At 44.1% G+C, this 17977-nt stretch overlaps 4 protein-coding genes across 4 annotated transcripts; 3 read left to right on the top strand and 1 right to left on the bottom strand.

The window, feature by feature from the left end:
* Positions 1-320: 320 nt before the first annotated feature.
* Positions 321-3366, top strand: BHQ10_003760 (uncharacterized protein; the record flags this gene model as incomplete). The annotated part of the gene is made up of 5 exons (XM_040876052.1): positions 321-473; positions 527-624; positions 923-2066; positions 2117-2744; positions 2798-3366. 5 exons carry the CDS (start codon positions 321-323, stop codon positions 3364-3366), a joined length of 2592 nt encoding a protein of 863 aa, XP_040732264.1.
* Positions 3367-4299: 933 nt separating this feature from the next.
* BHQ10_003761 (uncharacterized protein) lies at positions 4300-8035 on the bottom strand (the record flags this gene model as incomplete). Its single annotated transcript, XM_040876053.1, has 10 exons — positions 4300-4516; positions 4611-5072; positions 5131-5752; positions 5804-5928; positions 6056-6127; positions 6181-6307; positions 6366-6716; positions 6769-6931; positions 6994-7763; positions 7813-8035. 10 exons carry the CDS (start codon positions 8033-8035, stop codon positions 4300-4302), a joined length of 3132 nt encoding a protein of 1043 aa, XP_040732265.1.
* Positions 8036-11024: 2989 nt separating this feature from the next.
* On the top strand, positions 11025-12318 carry BHQ10_003762 (uncharacterized protein; the record flags this gene model as incomplete). Its single annotated transcript, XM_040876054.1, has 4 exons — positions 11025-11456; positions 11510-11848; positions 11915-12057; positions 12135-12318. The coding sequence occupies 4 exons, from the start codon at positions 11025-11027 to the stop codon at positions 12316-12318; spliced, it is 1098 nt and encodes a 365-aa protein (XP_040732266.1).
* Positions 12319-12760: 442 nt separating this feature from the next.
* BHQ10_003763 (uncharacterized protein) lies at positions 12761-13698 on the top strand (the record flags this gene model as incomplete). The annotated part of the gene is made up of 2 exons (XM_040876055.1): positions 12761-12994; positions 13048-13698. The coding sequence occupies 2 exons, from the start codon at positions 12761-12763 to the stop codon at positions 13696-13698; spliced, it is 885 nt and encodes a 294-aa protein (XP_040732267.1).
* Between the last annotated feature and the right edge of the window lie 4279 nt (positions 13699-17977).

A 17977-nucleotide genomic window follows, 5' to 3' on the forward strand; every position in this document is an offset into this window, starting at 1 on the left:
TTATCCTATTCTTATTCCTCTTACCTTCATCTTGATCGGCTTTCCTTCTGTTGTCTCCAGCTTTCATCTATTCACCATTCAACAATTGCTGTTGGTCTCCCCTGCTGACAACATTGTCTTTGTTGCTTTGCCATGTGATGTGTTGGTATTTCTATCCAGCTTTCCACTAATCAAACGCCCGGTGTGAAGCTCTTGACTGCAATGGCCGCTCCGTTGTGATCGGTTTCTTCAAGACTATTATCCTTGATATAAACTTATTAAAATCGAAGACTCTGTTCTACTTAACATATCTAGGGTCTTTTCGTCCAACACATACAATCATGGCTGCGAAACGCAAGGCGTCTGCCATGGCCGCGACCGTGGACGACGAGCCAGTCGATCCATCCGATGAGCTGGCCTTTTACTGTCTAGGAGGCGGCAACGAAGTTGGTCGTTCGTGTCATATCATTCAATACAAGGGAAAAACCGTTATGGTATGCCTGATTTCCATGCAATGTGCGAAGTGCTTGCTAATGAAGCTGTACAGCTCGACGCTGGCATGCACCCTGCAAAAGAAGGATTCGCAGCTTTACCTTTCTTCGACGAGTTCGATCTCAGTACCGTGGATATACTTCTACTTAGCCAGTACGTCACTCCCCATTCGTTTAGTTTGGCACAGCCCTACATTCATAATCGATGAGTCGCATGATGTTTGTATAAGGAAAGTGGCCATTGCATTCCAAATTCATATGAGTGGACATCTTGCTTGTATGCGGATCCTTGCTATGTGTATATCAGAAATGAATGCAAATTATTCTCACTGTTTCTTCTCTTGCCCTCGTACTTCTGCGTATTCGTCCAGACAATGAGGATTTGATTGATATGGGCCGCTTCCTCGATATCATAGACAGAACAACAGCTGACCCCAAGCTCGCATATACAGTTTCCACGTCGATCATTCATCCGCACTGCCCTATGTCCTAAGCAAGACTAATTTTAAAGGTCGAGTTTTAACAACACACGCGACAAAGGCTATCTACAAGTGGCTGATCCAGGACAATGTGCGAGTCAGCAATACATCTTCCTCATCGGATCAGAGAACTTCACTATACACAGAACATGACCATCTCTCTACGCTACCCCTCATTGAAACAATCGACTTTTATACCACCCATACTATCAACAGCATTCGCGTTACGCCATACCCTGCTGGACATGTTCTCGGCGCTGCAATGTTCCTTGTCTCGATTGCAGGTCTCAACATTCTCTTCACCGGCGATTATTCCCGAGAAGAAGACCGACATTTGATTCCCGCAGAAGTGCCTAGAGGAATCAAAATTGATGTCCTCATCACAGAGTCGACCTTTGGTATCTCATCAAATCCACCGCGCTTGGAGCGAGAGGCAGCTTTAATGAAGTCCATTACGGGAGTACTCAATCGGGGTGGGAGGGTGTTGATGCCTGTGTTTGCCCTCGGTCGAGCGCAAGAACTTCTTCTCATTCTAGAAGAATACTGGGAGCGACACGCTGAATTCCAGAAAATTCCTATATACTACATCGGAAATATGGCACGTCGATGTATGGTCGTTTACCAAACTTATATCGGAGCTATGAACGACAACATTAAACGTCTTTTCCGTCAAAGAATGGCAGAGGCAGAGGCTAGTGGCAACAAAAATGTTGCAGCAGGACCATGGGACTTCCGCTATGTGCGTAGCTTGAGGAGTCTTGAGCGATTTGACGATATTGGCGGTTGCGTTATGCTCGCCTCGCCGGGTATGCTGCAAACGGGTACCAGCAGAGAACTCCTCGAACGATGGGCTCCAAGTGAACGCAACGGAGTGGTCATGACTGGTTACAGCGTCGAGGGAACCATGGCCAAGCAACTACTCAACGAGCCAGAACAGATTCCCGCGGTCATGTCAAAGTCTGCAGCTGGTCCTGGTAGTCGTGTCAATCCAATGGCGGACGAAGATCAGAAGGTTATGATTCCGAGACGCTGCACAATTGATGAAATTAGTTTCGCGGCACATGTGGATGGTGTCGAGAACAGGAATTTCATCGAAGAAGTAGCAGCTCCAGTTGTGGTACGTTCTAATTAATCTCTTGATATGCAGAAAGTGTCTGACTTTGATAGATTCTCGTACACGGCGAAAAACATCAAATGATGCGTCTCAAATCCAAGCTACTGAGCTTGAACGCGGACAAAACGGTCAAGGTGAAGGTTTATACTCCTGCAAATTGTGATGAGATCCGCATCCCGTTCAGGAAAGACAAAATCGCAAAAGTTGTAGGCAAACTTGCCGAAGATGCACAGCCAACAGAAAATGGCGAAAGCAAACTCATGGCTGGCGTGCTAGTTCAGAATGGGTTCGATCTGTCATTAATGGCACCGGAAGACTTGCGCGAATATGCTGGCCTGACTACTACGACGATTACATGCAAGCAACTTTTGACACTGAGTTCTGCAAGTATGGATCTGATCAAATGGGCCCTAGAGAGTGCTTTTGGTGTTATTGAAAGAATTGGCTCAACTGGAGATAAGGAGCTCAAGAAAGAAAATGGAACACACGAAGCAGCAGACGAAGAAATCGAGTACGCGCAAGATGAAACGTACTTGGTTATGGGAAGCGTAGTCGTGAGATACTTGGCCCGCACGCGGGAAGTTGAACTTGAATGGGAGGGTAATATGATGAATGACGGGGTTGCCGATGCAGTCATGGCGGTTCTCATGACAGTCGAGAGCAGTCCGGCATCTGTCAAACGTACGTTTACTCCTCAAACATCACGCCAAGTTGATTGCTAACGAGTTTTATAGAGTCTTGCAAGAATAAACACCATCATCACCACGACCACGAGGAAGCATTAGACGAAAAACACATGCCCTCTCCGGGTCGAATGAGCTCTCACGAACGCTTCGCTCAACTTCTCATGATTCTCGAAGCCCAATTCGGCGATACCATGACCCCAATTGAAAAACCACGTCTGGCCTCGAACACACCAACCCAGAATGGGACCACCACAGAAGACGAGAAGGATGATCAAGACGAGGAAGAAGAAGAACTCTCAGAAGAAGAACGCGGAGAAGCCGAAGCCGACGAGCTTTCTAGATTACATGCCCTTGGCATCCCATTCCCCGGCGTGGAAATCAAAATCGATAAACACGTTGCTCGTGTATGGCTTGAAGATCTCGAAGTTGATTGTTCATATGCTGTACTTAGAGATCGTGTCAGGGTTGTCCTTGAGCGCGCTGTTGAGACAGTTGCGAGCATGTGGACTGAGGAAGTCAGCATGCGAAGTAAACTCGTGACAAATGGGCATGGACATGGAAATGGCTTCGGAGGGGATAAATTGTTGGAGAAGAAGTTGGCTATGATTGAGGCGTGATCCATACCACTTTTTAAAGGAATGCAGATACGAGCAAATTCATGATGTATTCTATTTATTCATCGCTCTTTTGGGCGAGAGAAGATACCTAACTAATATTTAAATCAAGCCATATCATCCACCTGCAACAATGGCATATCTGCCAGCTCTTCCCGATTTCCCACTCTATGAGTAAAGGACATCATCACATTAGAACAACTAAACCAAAGATATTCTGAATCGCAGTCTTCACAGCGGTTGAGCTTGTGGCAAACGGCACGCTAACGCTCTTGAATAGCTTAGTTCCAAAAAACCTTGCAACAAAAGCAGCGAAATTATTCAGTGTTTCATCGTCATTTTGCGCACGTAAAACTCCGGTTAGGGAATATAGCTATTCGATGGCACACCATGCCGTTGAGGTGTAGTGATTTGTCACGATGAAAGACCCCTACAATGCCCTGTCGCGGCTGCCTTACCAGCATTCAAGAGCTCGACTGATGTATACATGTTTTGGTTTCAGACCTTTTACAGGCTGTTGATGTTGGCTGTCTACTGTTTCAAAACGAAAGTATGGGCAGCTTGTTGAGCAGCGTATGAGGTTTGGAGTCAACCATATCGACAAAATTGACTTTGTCGTATAGCAACACATAATGTGAAATTATTCTGAATAGCTTCGCAGCAACCGGATTGGTGCTTTCAATCTGGATCGAGTTTATTCAATGACTCATACCAGATTTCCCTTCTTTGAATAGCTGAAACTCAACTTGAGACGTGACTAGCACGCTTCTTGGAATGGTGAAAACTCAAATACATAAATACAAAAATACCCCAGAAGTTTTGGGCAAAGTCGATGTTTTGTAGATGCCGCCCCTGGAGAGGCTAGAAAATTCAAAATACAAATAAAAGGTTTTGCTCGACAAGAAGGAAACAGATTATCAGTACTAATACAAGTTGCTAATAAGACATAGACTCATACAGATCCGCGAAGGCGGAGTTTCTAGCGAGAAGGGCATCTGGACTATCAAATTCGAGCAGCTCTCCCGCCTGCAGGAAGGCAATTTTGTCGAAATGTCTAATATATCCAAGCCTGTGAACGACTGCAATGACAGTGTGTTCAGCAAAGTCTGTGTCGATCACATTTTGCATGATACCTTCAGTGACAGAATCCACACTGCAATAACAAAATTTGTTAGCAGCCATTCGTTACTTGGTAAAGTTCGTGTAAAGAAACTCAAAGTAAAGCACAGAAACATTGAATGACACACCTGCTAGTTGCCTCATCTAAAATCAAGACAGGGCTTTTTCGAACCATTGCTCTCGCGAGACAAAGCAGTTGTTTCTCGCCCACAGACCAAGACGTCATAGGTCTTTGTGTATCTAACCCTCCACTACTTTCGACCATGTTCCAGAGATCTAACTTCTGAAGAGCCTGAATGATTGTTTCATCAGAAACAGTGCCATATGGGTCAATATTGAATCGAATGGACCCAGGCATTAGGAAGGGGTCTTGTGGAACCACATTAATCCGTGAGCGCAATTCAGCCGGAGCAAGAGCGGTGACATCTATTCCATCGATTTTGATACAGCTGTCTTGATCACAATGGATCATTGCGAGCAGACTGAGGATCATCGAAGTCTTGCCACTCCCCGAGCGACCACAAATAGCTATTTTCTCTCCTTTTTTAATAAATAGCGAAATACCTTTCAGTACAGCCTCTGCTCCTGGCCTAAAAGTTGAAAACTATTAGCTTATTGCCGCAGACTCATATTAGAGGAGAAACGTACTTGTAGGATGCCACCACATTTTTATACTCAATTATCCCAGTCGTTGGCCAGTTAGGTGGGACTAGCATCTGACAATCACTGCTATTTTTCTCCACCGGTGTGTTTTCCACAAAAGTCTTGATACGCGCAACGGCACCGATTGATGTTTCGAGATTTGTCCAATACTTGACAAGAGAAATCATGGTACGGTTAAATGTCATAAGTGTCACCAGCGATACACCAACCGCACCAGCTGTAAATGAGCTTTTCCACGTGACGACAATAGAGACGAGTATCACGACAAGAGCTGTAATGACAAGGTCAAGGATGAAGGCGAGCAACCGCTGTATACAATACAGTGAATACACCGGGCGCTGAGACCGATCAAGACGAGACTCGAGTATCTTTTGGAATGACGATTGCCAGCCGTAAGCTCGTAGTGTACTAGCTCCGCTTGATGTTTCTAGAAAAAGCTGATACACGGGAGCTTTTGCCTCAATATCTAATAGTCGAACCTGTCGAGAAGTACGAAGATAGAACTTCTGCACAATGTACACGATGAGAGTAACGAATGGTATGGTGACACTGAGGTATTTTCCGAAGACAGCAAGCAGGAGGCCTTTGCCAAGAAGGTCACAAACAGCTATAGGATCAACGTTAATATATATCACGCCTCATAATGTAGATGCCTTACCATATGCGTAATTGATTGAGGTTGAACAGAGATCAATTCCAATTAATTCCATGTCTTGACTGAATCTATAGTGACAAAAGGGGTTAGACTTGTTAGTCTGGTCTGCGTGCACTGAGCGGAGGATTCTATGGACGTTAGGTACCGGTTCACTATTGACCCTAGGTCTGTTTCAAGACAAAATTGTAGTGTGGCACTGTTGACGGAGTCAGCAAAGCCTTAAGTCTAGAATTGGTCATATCTATGAAAACTTACCGAGCTGTCGTGGTAAGAAGATCGGTGTGAAGGTTCAAAGACGAGTTTGAAATCGCTTTGACGAACATAAGCCTGTTTTATCAGTTTTCCAAACTCTAGTGCAAGGTAAAGACTCTTCCACTCACCAGCACGCTGCAGTCATAAAAAGGGTAGAACAGACTCCCAAAGTTGCATAAACCCCAAGGTACATGCCAGTGGCATTATTGTTGTGATCATTTGAGTTTGCTGCAGACCACCAATCAATCCAGACAGCTAGAGTGAACAAGTAAGCGGATGTTCATAATTTTTGCTGAAAGGAAATATAGCTTACTAGAAAATTCAGCACAGAAAACGCAAAGCGCCAAAAAGACAAAAATTCCAAAAACTGTCACATGACCTGAGGCCTTTGAGAAATATTTGTATACAGACAGGTCGCCGTTACGACGGTTTAGATCATTAGCCTGCTCATTCGAGGAAGAACAAGCATCTTTGCGTGATTCTCCGCCAGTGTCAAGCGAAGTCATTATATCTTGATCAGGAATAGTATCATTGGAAACTTCGATTGCTTGCTTGGAAGTCGATACATAATCGTTGGTTCCTTGTAGTTCTTCCATTGGGTCTGCTTTCCGTACACGGCCTTTCTCTAAAATGATAACATCCTGGGCAAATGCAACCACCGAAGCTAGATGTTTGTTAGCCGGTCAAGTCTGTAATAAGTAGGATTATAGTCTCACGGGCATGTGTCACAAGGATAACGGTAGCCTTCTGTCTTCTGAGCAAGCCATGCTCTCCAAATAAACGGGCCGAGATCAAAGATACATTATACGCATCAATACCGCTGAAAACATCATCCAGAATAACGAATTGGCATCGAGAATAAATAGCACGAGCCAGGGCCTAAAAATTCAGGTCAGCAAATGTGAAAATAAACGAGCTCATCAGCCACAACTTCAACCTACAACGCGTTGCTTTTGTCCACCACTTAAAGACATGCCCTTGCTTCCTACGACTGTTTGATCTCTGCCTTTGAGACGGCTTATATCTGCTTCGAGACCACAGGCCCACAAAACAGTACCATACCAGACTTCATCCACTGATTCGACAGCTGACTGCCCAAGGATATTTTCACGGATGGTCCCATTTATTAGCCAAGGGGTCTGACAGCAATATGCAGCGGTGTTGAAACTCCTGACTGTTCGATCAGGTCCATAGAGAGGTATGGTTTCTCCCAAAATAGTCTCAAGCAAGGTTGATTTGCCACTCCCAGTAGGTCCCATGACAGCTGTTATGCGGCCGGCTGAAATTTGCACATCAATGCTGATCAATATTGCAGGCCCTGATTTGCTCCATGCAAAACTTTGGCTATTGAAAGAGACTATGTGAGGAGACTGCCTGTCTCTGACATATTTACCAGGTAGCAAAGCCAACTCCATGATACCCTCGCCGTGCTCGTTGAGTGTACACTCGGAGCTCTGTGGTAGTAGATTTTGAGATACAGCATTATTGCTAATATGGGAGCAAAATTCCTGAATGCGATCGAAACAGCTAAGACACTGCATAACTGCAGGAATGGCTTGGAGTAATATTAATGCCGGGGTAGTCTGAAGAGATATCAAGGACAGAGAAGTAAATGCTTGCGCTGTCAAGATTGAATGGTCATGCCGTACTGCAGCGATGGCAACGAACGTAGCAAATGTTACCACAGGCGCCAGAACAGTTGGCGAGTTCGCTGCAAGGATTAGATATAGACTGGCTGATAATAGTGTGGCAATTCTTACAAAAGAAAATCTCTGTGACAAGCAATTTCCGTAATTTACGGGACTCGTAAATTTCAGCGCGGCGCAATCTGTCGATGATGTCAAATAGCTTGTCACTCAGACCGAGCATTTTGATAGCCCTCATATCCCCGAGCATGCTGGAAGTAACGGCTAATCTTTCTTCTACCTTTTCGGCCCATAGCTTCTGGTATCGCTTGCCTTGCGCTGAGATCTTAAAAGTCATTAGGACGAAGGCTATTGATCTGTTAACACTGCAGAGTATGATAATGCTGGTTAAGTGCCTACCTAATACTAAAAGACCTGGAACGAGACACGCCACGTAAACCTCTCTTTCTAGAAGATAGGTTGCAATGGCTATATCGATCAAAGACCCCCAGAGTTCGTGAATTGACTGAAAGCCTAAAATAATTCGCTGCACGTCAGTGCCCATCAAGGAAGTACTATCAAGTTCGCCTTGGCCCACTCTTCGGCCTCGAACAGTCTCATGGTATATAATTGTGATTAATCCACCTCTCAATTGTGTGAGAAAGCGAAATGTTTGATATGAAAAGACTGAGTTTGAGGCTGCTTTGCCCAGAAATGCCAAAGCGTAGGCGCCGATCATGGCTTTTCCATTCGAAAGCGGAGTATCTGTCTCAACATAACTTATGAGGGCATTAATCAAGAAGGGTTGCGCAAAAGTGAATCCTGATAAGCACAAACGGGGGATCACTGCCTCAAGAAATGTGTGATTGTAAGCTCTGAAACAAGCTCTGAGGAGACTATGTTTCTTCGCCATATCATCTGGGGTAATGTTAGTCATATAACTTTAATGTAGAAACCAATACGTTACATTCGGCCATAGTCGTTTGAAGACTACTATACACGCTATCACTTCTCAGTCGGTAATCCAAGGCAGGAAGATCATCCACAGCTAGTATCCGTTGGTAACCTTGCCGCATAGTGGAAAAGAGCCAGCCAAAGCTGACCCGAATCCAGAAGCCGATGAATGGTTCCGGACCGGAACTCATATAGATCTTATTATCAGACAGCCGTAAGTTGTCGCGTTTGCTGAAGGATTCGAGAAATACACCACTGATTTTCAGAGCCAGGGTGAGAGATAAGATACTAGCTGGGCCAATATCGTCGGCGAGGAGCCATAGAGAACGAACTCGCGCAACATCGAGTAATAGAGATATACCTAGAAAAATTTCAAGCAGTGTGGCGGTATGTACAGATCTATGGTGATGAAGCCATGAGAATATGCTCACACCGATTGTCGCAGCCAGGCCAAGAGCATCACTAGCTAAGGATGCGCGGGTCTCAATATTTCGATTCAGTTCCCGAAGTATGAGAAAAACTATCTGATTTAAAGCCAGAGACACATAAACAACCTAAAACCAAAAATCAGTTACGATTTTTTTAAGAGCAAAAGAGGACACATGATCAACGGGGGTATGCCACACTGCTTTGAGGTTAACTAGTCGGTTCGATTTAATCACGCTGGAGCCCTTGAACAAAGGAAAAAGCCCAACAGGAAGTAAAAAAATGATTGCAGCATTTGGAATGATACTAAGGAAGATATCTTCAAAGTATAGTGTGAAGTCAAAAGCACGGCAAGAAGGGTCGACCCTGGGACCAAATTTCGCGTCGCACGTCGGCAGGGACGACATGTTTACTCTAGGGCCATAAACATGTACAAAGATGTGAAGTAGATGTTTATTTTGGAATGCTATTTGAGTCGAAGTCTTCTCGGAGCTGATAAACGTGATGAGTAGTGGGTCACGGTTTTGATGTCTGCCTGGGGTCCGGTCACATTTTCAGGGGCTAGATTTCGCATGTTGGCCCCCCGTCGCAAGCCACGCTATTTCTTACAGAAATTGTATACTTAGGCTTCAATGTAAAACCGAAACCAATCCCGTTTCAATGAAATATTTCTTAATTTTAATGCGAAATCGCATAAAGCATCTTGGAAAGTTCGTGAATTTTGAATGTACGTGAGGAGAATTCGATTGATATATGTATCATCAATTGAATCTTATAGGCTTGAAAGACGATTGGCATGCCAGTATATCGATTTGCTCTTGTCTTTGGGCTGCGCAACACAGTGTAATGGTCTTATAAAATGGCCTATTCGCGATTCATCAAACTATATAAGGAATCTGGATAATTTAGCGATATATATATATATATATATAATCTGACTGTGCCCCGATGATGACTTGATATTGGTTCCGCCGCGAGATCCGGAAGGCCGATCGAGCGAAGGATTGTTGCTAGCGATCATAAATCCATGATACAGGTTCCTAAAGAATCAGGATTTACAGCTTATAGCGCGGGACCCTTAGAATTCTTATGCCCTAGCTTTAGGCTAGTACGCAATCCGACTTTCTTTGATTTGATGTGGTGCCTGACCAGCGCCTGATTCTTATCTATATAGAGCGAAAGTCTTCACTAGATATTTGAAGAGCAAGCAATTATTCCTGTAGAATCTGACTTTGTTTGAGATTACCTCGAGACGAATTCTTCAGATACTCACTATACTGTACTCGTTGCTACAAGCGTTCTGCAAAAAGATCCTCGATCCGATCTCTCGATCTCACTCTCCAGGGTCCATCACGGGATCGAAGCATTACAGAAGCACATAAGTAAATTAATTAGTATGATTTTACCTTAAGGAATAAAATAAGACTTAAAATATCAATGACATCGTTGTTTAGCCGTAGTTATCATGTGGGTATTAGTGACTAAGGCTTCATTTAAATGCGTATACGAATGGGGCGGAAATATTACTGATACGTAGTCCAATAATACCTTGCCCTAATATCCGATTGCTTGCGAATACGCTTGTCATAATACGAAGGTTTGCAACAATATTTAAAGTATATAATACAAGCGTATAACGTAATTATACTATGTATGTATGGGAAACCCGCATTGGATGCCCCACTGGCCCTTATGTGTATCAAAACACAAGTTGCGCTACACTTCTTGTTCTTTCTCGTTCCGCATGATCCTTCGGCGCCGAGTCATAGGCTCCACATCCTTTTAGACTAGGATCTACAACTATTATCATCACTAGGTGGCAGCTTTTAGGAAGACCCAGAGCAACAGAGTCTCGATGCAACGCCGCTGACGGCGTGCGGGAATTATAAATTTACATATACTACATGTGAAAAGTCAGATGCAGCATTGAGATTCACACTCTGATGGACCCATAATTCTATTCCAACATGAGTCCCTCAGCTGATTCCACCAATGTTAATGGGAATGGAGTAGCAACCCCTTTGCTCCCTGAGATAACTCGACAGCGCTTGGAAAAAGCCGGAATTGACCTTTCCAAGGGTTATCCTCAAAAACCTAACCGCCAAGTTCAGTATCAGGATCCCTCTGGACGGGACCATAGTCAGCCGTATATTGATGCAGGATCCCGAGCTGACAAAGAGAAAAGAAGTCTTTTGTCTGCAGCTACCGGGGTCATCCACTTGACAAAGCATATTGGCACAGAGATTACCGGTCTGCAGATAAAGGACCTGTCAAACCAGCAGAGGGATGAATTAGCCTTGCTGATTGCAGAAAGAGGAGTCGTGTTTTTCCGCGACCAGGATATTACTCCCCAACAGCAACACGAATTGGCAGACTACTATGGTGAGCCTGAAGTCCATGTAAGCCTCCGCTAAATTCCAGGGTTCTACCGTACTAGCTGATTCTCTTCCAGCCTGTAGCACCTCACGTCCCCGGCGTACCGAGCGCCAGTGTAATTTGGCCCGACTATCAAGCTACAGAGTCTGAGGCCAGCTTCCGTCGTCCAGGAGGGGTCTCAGGCTGGCACACTGACCTTGCGTTGGGTCACGACAAGCGGCCAGCCGGAATAAGTCATCTGCACAATGACGCTGTCCCAACTATAGGCGGAGACACTCTCTGGTCTAGCGGGTACTGTGCCTATGAGAAGTTATCACCGTCGTTCCGGAAATTTATCGATGGTAAGAAAGTCATTTATCGCTCTGCTGTCGCCTTCATAGATAGCAGGAACCCAGAGGCCGGCCCGAAGCATGTTGTTCGTGAATATCCACTCGTAAGAACACATCCAGCCACAGGCTGGAGAACTCTATGGGTAAATAAGGCTATGGCAGAGCGCATTGTGGGTTTGGACAAAGCTGAAAGTGATCTGATTTTGGGATATTTGTGCGACCTTTACGAAAAGAGTGTGGATATACAAGTCCGTTTCAGATGGACACCGAAAACCAGCGCATTATGGGACAACAGGTCAGAAGCTTTTATAATTCACCATGAACCATCCACTGTGATTCGTGAAGCAAGACTAACGAGATATCTCTTTCCAGAGTCACTATCCATGTCGCAAGCTGGGACTACGAAGGCTCCGAGCCTAGACATGGGACAAGAGCGACTGCGTTGGCAGAACAACCATATTTTGATCCTAAGTCGCCTACAAGAAGAGAGGCACTAGGTCTTTTAGGACTTTCGGAAATAAGAGAACTGGAGGAGCAAAATTCTGTTTCAATTTAAGAAGAAAATTCTTGAAAAACGGAAAAAAGAGCAGAAATTTCGGAAGAGAAGGTGTAAACTGAATCTTGAATAATTTGTAGAAATTCAATACGTAATATTACAACCGCATGATGTAGTCGAACGATGCGGCGGGGKTGGAGKGTCTTTCCTAGTCATATTTTAGAGGAGCTTCTGCTCTGACACTGGTACCTAGGTAGATACCAGTTTCAAATTCATTGGCCAAATCCGCTTGTAGGTCTAAGGATTCTATCAATCATCCCACGAATTTAGCTGTGTTCACTTGCGGAGCAATAAAACCCCGCTGCGTCCGGGTGCCTAGGTTTCCTTTCACCACCTTCCGTTCCACCAGCACGTTCAATTACAAACCATTGCATATCACAACAATTTGAGAAGCATCATTTCAATATATTTTCCATCTCTCAATCTTAAAAGAACCGTCAGAATGACTTCAAGCAATCTGCGAAGCCCTAGCCTGAAGCTAGGGCAGAAACAGCCGTTTCTTCTCTATGGAACTGCATTTAAACGCGAGAGAACTGCCGAATTGACGAAGAGCGCTCTTGAATCAGGTTTCCAGGGCATAGATACGGCCAACCACCCCAGTGCATACAGAGAAGCATTTGCGGGAGATGGGCTCTCTGCTGCGATTGATACAGGAATCAAAAGAGAGACACTGTTTGTAAGCTGATTCTAATTATATCTTGATACTCAGATCTGATCCATCAAATCTAGATCCAATCTAAATTTACTCCCATACGGGGTCATGATAAGGATAAGATTCCATTCAACCCTGACCAGAGTATCGAAGGACAGATTCGGGAGTCCATCTCGCAAACCCTTCAACACCTCAAGCTAGATTATCTTGACGCACTAATCCTCCATTGCCCATTCGAGGACGACGCAGACAATCTTGTGGCTTGGAAGGTGTTTGAGACCTATGTACCTGGCACTATTCGTCACCTCGGCGTCTCCAATATCAGTCTGCCGGTTCTGCGTCAGATTTACGAGGAGGCAGATGTCAAACCGGTGATCGTCCAAAACCGATTTTTCAAGGGGACTGGATATGATGTAGATGTTCGAGCGTTTGCTCGAGAGCATGGCATTCTTTATCAAACCTTCGGTGTATTGAAAAATAACCAACACTTGTTGGCCTCGGACCTAGTTGCTTCGATGGCGGAGAAGCTGAGCTTGGAAAAGGAATTGGCATTATATGTGCTTGTCTTAGGTCTCGGTGATCTGCAGATACTGGACGGAACGACAAACCTAGATCGTATGAAAAACGACTTGAAGACAATCGCAGACGTGACGAATGATGACAAGTTGCTCAAAGATCTGGCTCCATCATTTGACGCATTTACTTCACTACTCGAAAAGTCCATCTAATCGCCAAAGCTTTTACGTGTGGAAAGAATCACTTCTCAATTACACATATATTGTGTAACGGATGTATATAGAAATTTGTAAATTCAATCGCAAAAATCTATTACACAAATGGGGCCTATTTTACATAGAATTACACTTTTTGAAAGTTTGAAGCCATCAAATGATGTCGTAATCCGATGTTTCGTTAACGTCTAGATCAGTGTAAGCTCGTCACTTAACGGCGGTAAAATGGTATTCTAACAACGAAAGGACAGGATGTCTAAGTAAATTCAAGATGATATAAGTTTAGTAGATCTAAGATTAATGGTATATTAAGGTTAACAGTTGATTAAAAAAGTAAGATGAAATACATGGTGAGTGGTTGTCCTTATATCTCCAAGCTTAAAATATAGAAAACATAGAGGTTCTATACTCGCTCGAACATAGAGAACATGGAAATCTTCTGATTTCTCTGTTCTTGACATAGACCTTCCTAACAAGGGCTCTGTTATCCTACTAACCCTGGTGATTGCGGATAATCCTTTGTTCCATCGTGCATTAGCTTCCGTGAGCCTGCCAGATTCATTCGCTGCTATGTCCCGATTCTTCTGACAAAAAAGCGACCAATCCGAACATGTGTAAGAAAAAGGTTACAATAGCTCAGAAGTCTATATAAATCCGGCTTCGGAATAGTAGTGGGGGCTCATTCAGCCCGAGTAACGGAATTATGGCTTGAGAGATAAAGGCACTGGTCAATAATAAGTTAGTACCTCTCTAGTCTGTCCACTACGAATGACTGAAGAATACTGCGGATAGTGATCTTAACCGAAGAGTTTCATCAGTCAAACAATCAAAGAACTTTTTGTTCAAAAGGGGAAAAAAAAACATGGTCCATATGTTGATGACAAGACGGAGACGCTCATCTGCGTCATCAAATCTGTCAGAGACAGAGCAACTACTGCCATCCGAAGAGGCACACATAAGTGACACAAGTATTGATGAGCCTGAACCAAGGAAACCTCCTTCTGAGCGGAGAGATAGTAGCATCTCGGAGGAGTCTACTGAGCAAGAGTCATACGAGAAGAATCCCTTCCTTGACCCAGATGTTGCCGAGCACTGGCAACGTACGTACGAAGAGTCTAAATATGAGTGTCGACACTTCTTTGACCCTCATTTGACGTGGTCTGACGAGGAGGAAAAGCGACTAGTTCGACTTATTGACTGGAATGTCTGCCTTTGGTCGGTAAGAAACATGATATAGAATTTTCGCGATCGTGTGGGCGCGCTTGCATAAGGCTTACATTTTCTAGTGTGTGATGTTTCTCAGCCTACAGGTAGACCGAAGTAATCTGGGCCAGGCTGTGTCGGACACATTTCTGGAAGATCTCGGGCTCAATACTGATGGTGAGTTGAACAGAAGAACGCGTTTCTCCAATAAACGTATTTCCTACGCGCTTTTTATCAAGTTTTGACTGTCCAGGGTTATTGTTGATCTAAAAAGAGCCTCGCTATTCCCTAAATAATTGTGCCAAAAGCTAATAAAAGATTCAAGATTTCAACTGGGGTAACGCTATCTTTCGACTATCCTTTATACTGGCCGAACTACCCTCTCAGTTTATATCAAAGAAAATTGGCCCGGATCGCTGGATACCAACTCAAATAACTCTATGGTCTGTTGTTGCAATGTCGCAATGTGCTCTAACTGGGCGATGGTCCTTCTTCGTCACGCGGGCCTTGCTTGGTGCTCTAGAGGTAAAACCTATAATCCCATCATGGACACTTTCTCGGCTGATGTTTTTAGGGGGGATTTATTCCCGATATCATACTTTGGTTGTCGTATTTTTATACGTCGACTGAGCTCCCCATTCGTCTGAGGTATTTTTCCATCCGGTACCTCCACTGTTTAGTCTTGACTAATAGTCATATAGCATTTTCTGGACGACCCTGCCGGTCACCGCGACGATAACCTCCTTGCTGGCGTTTGCTATCTTTCACCTTAGTGGTGTGAATGGCTGGGCTGGTTGGCAATGGCTCTTCCTAATTGAGGGGTTGTTCACTTTGGCCATCGGCATTACATCGTATGCGATGATGCCAGCTTCTGCAGTGCAAACAATGTCTTTTCTCCGACCGAATGGATGGTTCAAATCTAGTCGCGAAATTTCCATTGTAGTAAACCGAGTCCTGCGCGACGATCCTTCCAAAGGAGATATGAACAACCGCCAGCCTATCACTTTGTCGCAGCTCTGGAGTGCTATTACAGACTACCATCTATGGCCCCTCTACATAATTGGCCTCGTTGCCTTCATTCCACAGACCCCACCAAGTATATACATTACCTTGATTCTGCGTTCAGTTGGATTCAGCAAGTTCGTTACTAGTCTTCTCACAATCCTTCCCAGCCTATTCTATGCTTTCACTCTGCTCTTGATTACGTATGCATCGGAGTGGCTCAACAACAGGTCATTGGTGGCAATCATACAACCTCTTTGGGCTCTACCTTTTCTTATTTCTTTACGCTTCTGGCCAGGTCTCGTGGAAAATGCATGGGGAACTTTTATATTGGTGACGGCTATAGTCGGGGGACCTAATTGCCATGGTAGGCCTTCGATTTCCAAATATCAAACATCAAACGCTGGATCTGACTTGTCTGGATTACTTTTAGCAATCATTGTTGCTTGGACATCCAAAAACTCCAATAGCGTTGGTACACGCACCGTCTCATCCGCACTATATAATGTAAGCGTTCACCGGAGTAGTCGTCTTCTTGCAAACTAATATAACCCATAGATGGCCGTCCAGGCGGGCGATATCATAGCACTATTCATATATCGTGACGATGACAAACCGCTATACCGTCGCGGAAACACAGAGCTATTGATAGTAAACATACTTGTTATTTTCGTCTTCGTTGGCACGAAAATCTACTATACATATGAGAATAGGAGAAGGGATATGATCTGGAATAACATGAAGGAAGAGGAACAAAAAGACTATATCAGAAATTCGAAAACGCAGGGAAGTAAGAGGCTCGAATTTAGATTCGCTTCCTGAGAGCTGTCGCATTGTCACGTTTCCAACAGGGAAGGCTGACGAGGCAAGGCAGTGAGTTTCGCGTCTTGGGAATATCCTTATGAAATGCTTTGTTGATGGCTTTGTCGATCGCTTTTGTACCAATATTACATGGATATGCATATGCATAGAGATTCAAGAGGGATCATAAGACCTGGATATACAAGGTGCGGTATAGAATATCAATATTTTGAAACCTATCCTCTGCTATACGCTATAGAGAATCTGCTATCTTTATAGACTGTATACTATAGATATATAACTTATACTAAATTTCCTTTATCCGGATAGTTCTAACGGTTAATATAAGCCTGGGCAAACTGAATATCTTTTAAGTATAAATGACCTTTCACTTAGCGTAGCTGAAACTCAACTTGAGACGTCACTAACACACTTCTTGGAATAGTGAGACTCCAAAGCTTGCAGGTTGTTAAACATAGATGGTTGCTATGAGATGTCCCAGGATCGGTCCTGTTAAGAAGAAAGACACATCAGGGGATCCAATATAATTTTTTTAACAATATTGTTCGAACCGCAGAGACATCTTCCGTAATTACTGAGCTCCAAGCTCGAACATTGAAACAGTACAATTTCTTACAGAGTGGATAAGAGTCGTTCGTCAAGTATAAAATCTCTGAAGGAGCGCACCCGTGTATCGTCTCGTTCTCCTTCAACATCTACCCAGTCTTTTCTTTCGAGTTTCAACGTCAAGTTCMCCCTATGTATTGGAAATAMCCCGCCGTGATAATTGTCGGATTTGAAGGGTCCTTATATAGCACCATTTTCTCACTCTTTTGTGAATCGTAAAAAGAACAAAACCCCTCAAACTCCAGGCCCTTTTTTCGCTGCTTTCTGGACAAGCTGTCGCAAGCTATTTGGCATCCTTCTTGTAAGGAGGCATCAATGAGATTTTACAGTACGATATTTCAGCCATAATTTGAAAATTGGAGTGATGGATGCTGTTCATCATGGGAAAAGAAGACCATTCATCATATTTGATACTGTGTCTTGTCACTTTTACCTGATATTGTGCACGGTGTCTCTGGCTATTGCAATTTCATGACCTGCCTGCCTTGGAAACTTATCACGAAGTTGAACGGCTACGACGTGGCTATTTACCGAGGCCGAACGGGGCCTTGGAGTCGTGATTCGGTTACTTCGTCTGCCTGCTACGTAGTCTCTCTATGTTACCAGCACTGTATTTTTACGACCAAAGTGCGCGAGCAAGGCC

The sequence above is a fragment of the Talaromyces amestolkiae genome (assembly GCF_001896365.1).
Source record: "Talaromyces amestolkiae strain CIB chromosome Unknown scaffold6.1, whole genome shotgun sequence".
NCBI classification, from domain to species: domain Eukaryota; kingdom Fungi; phylum Ascomycota; class Eurotiomycetes; order Eurotiales; family Trichocomaceae; genus Talaromyces; species Talaromyces amestolkiae.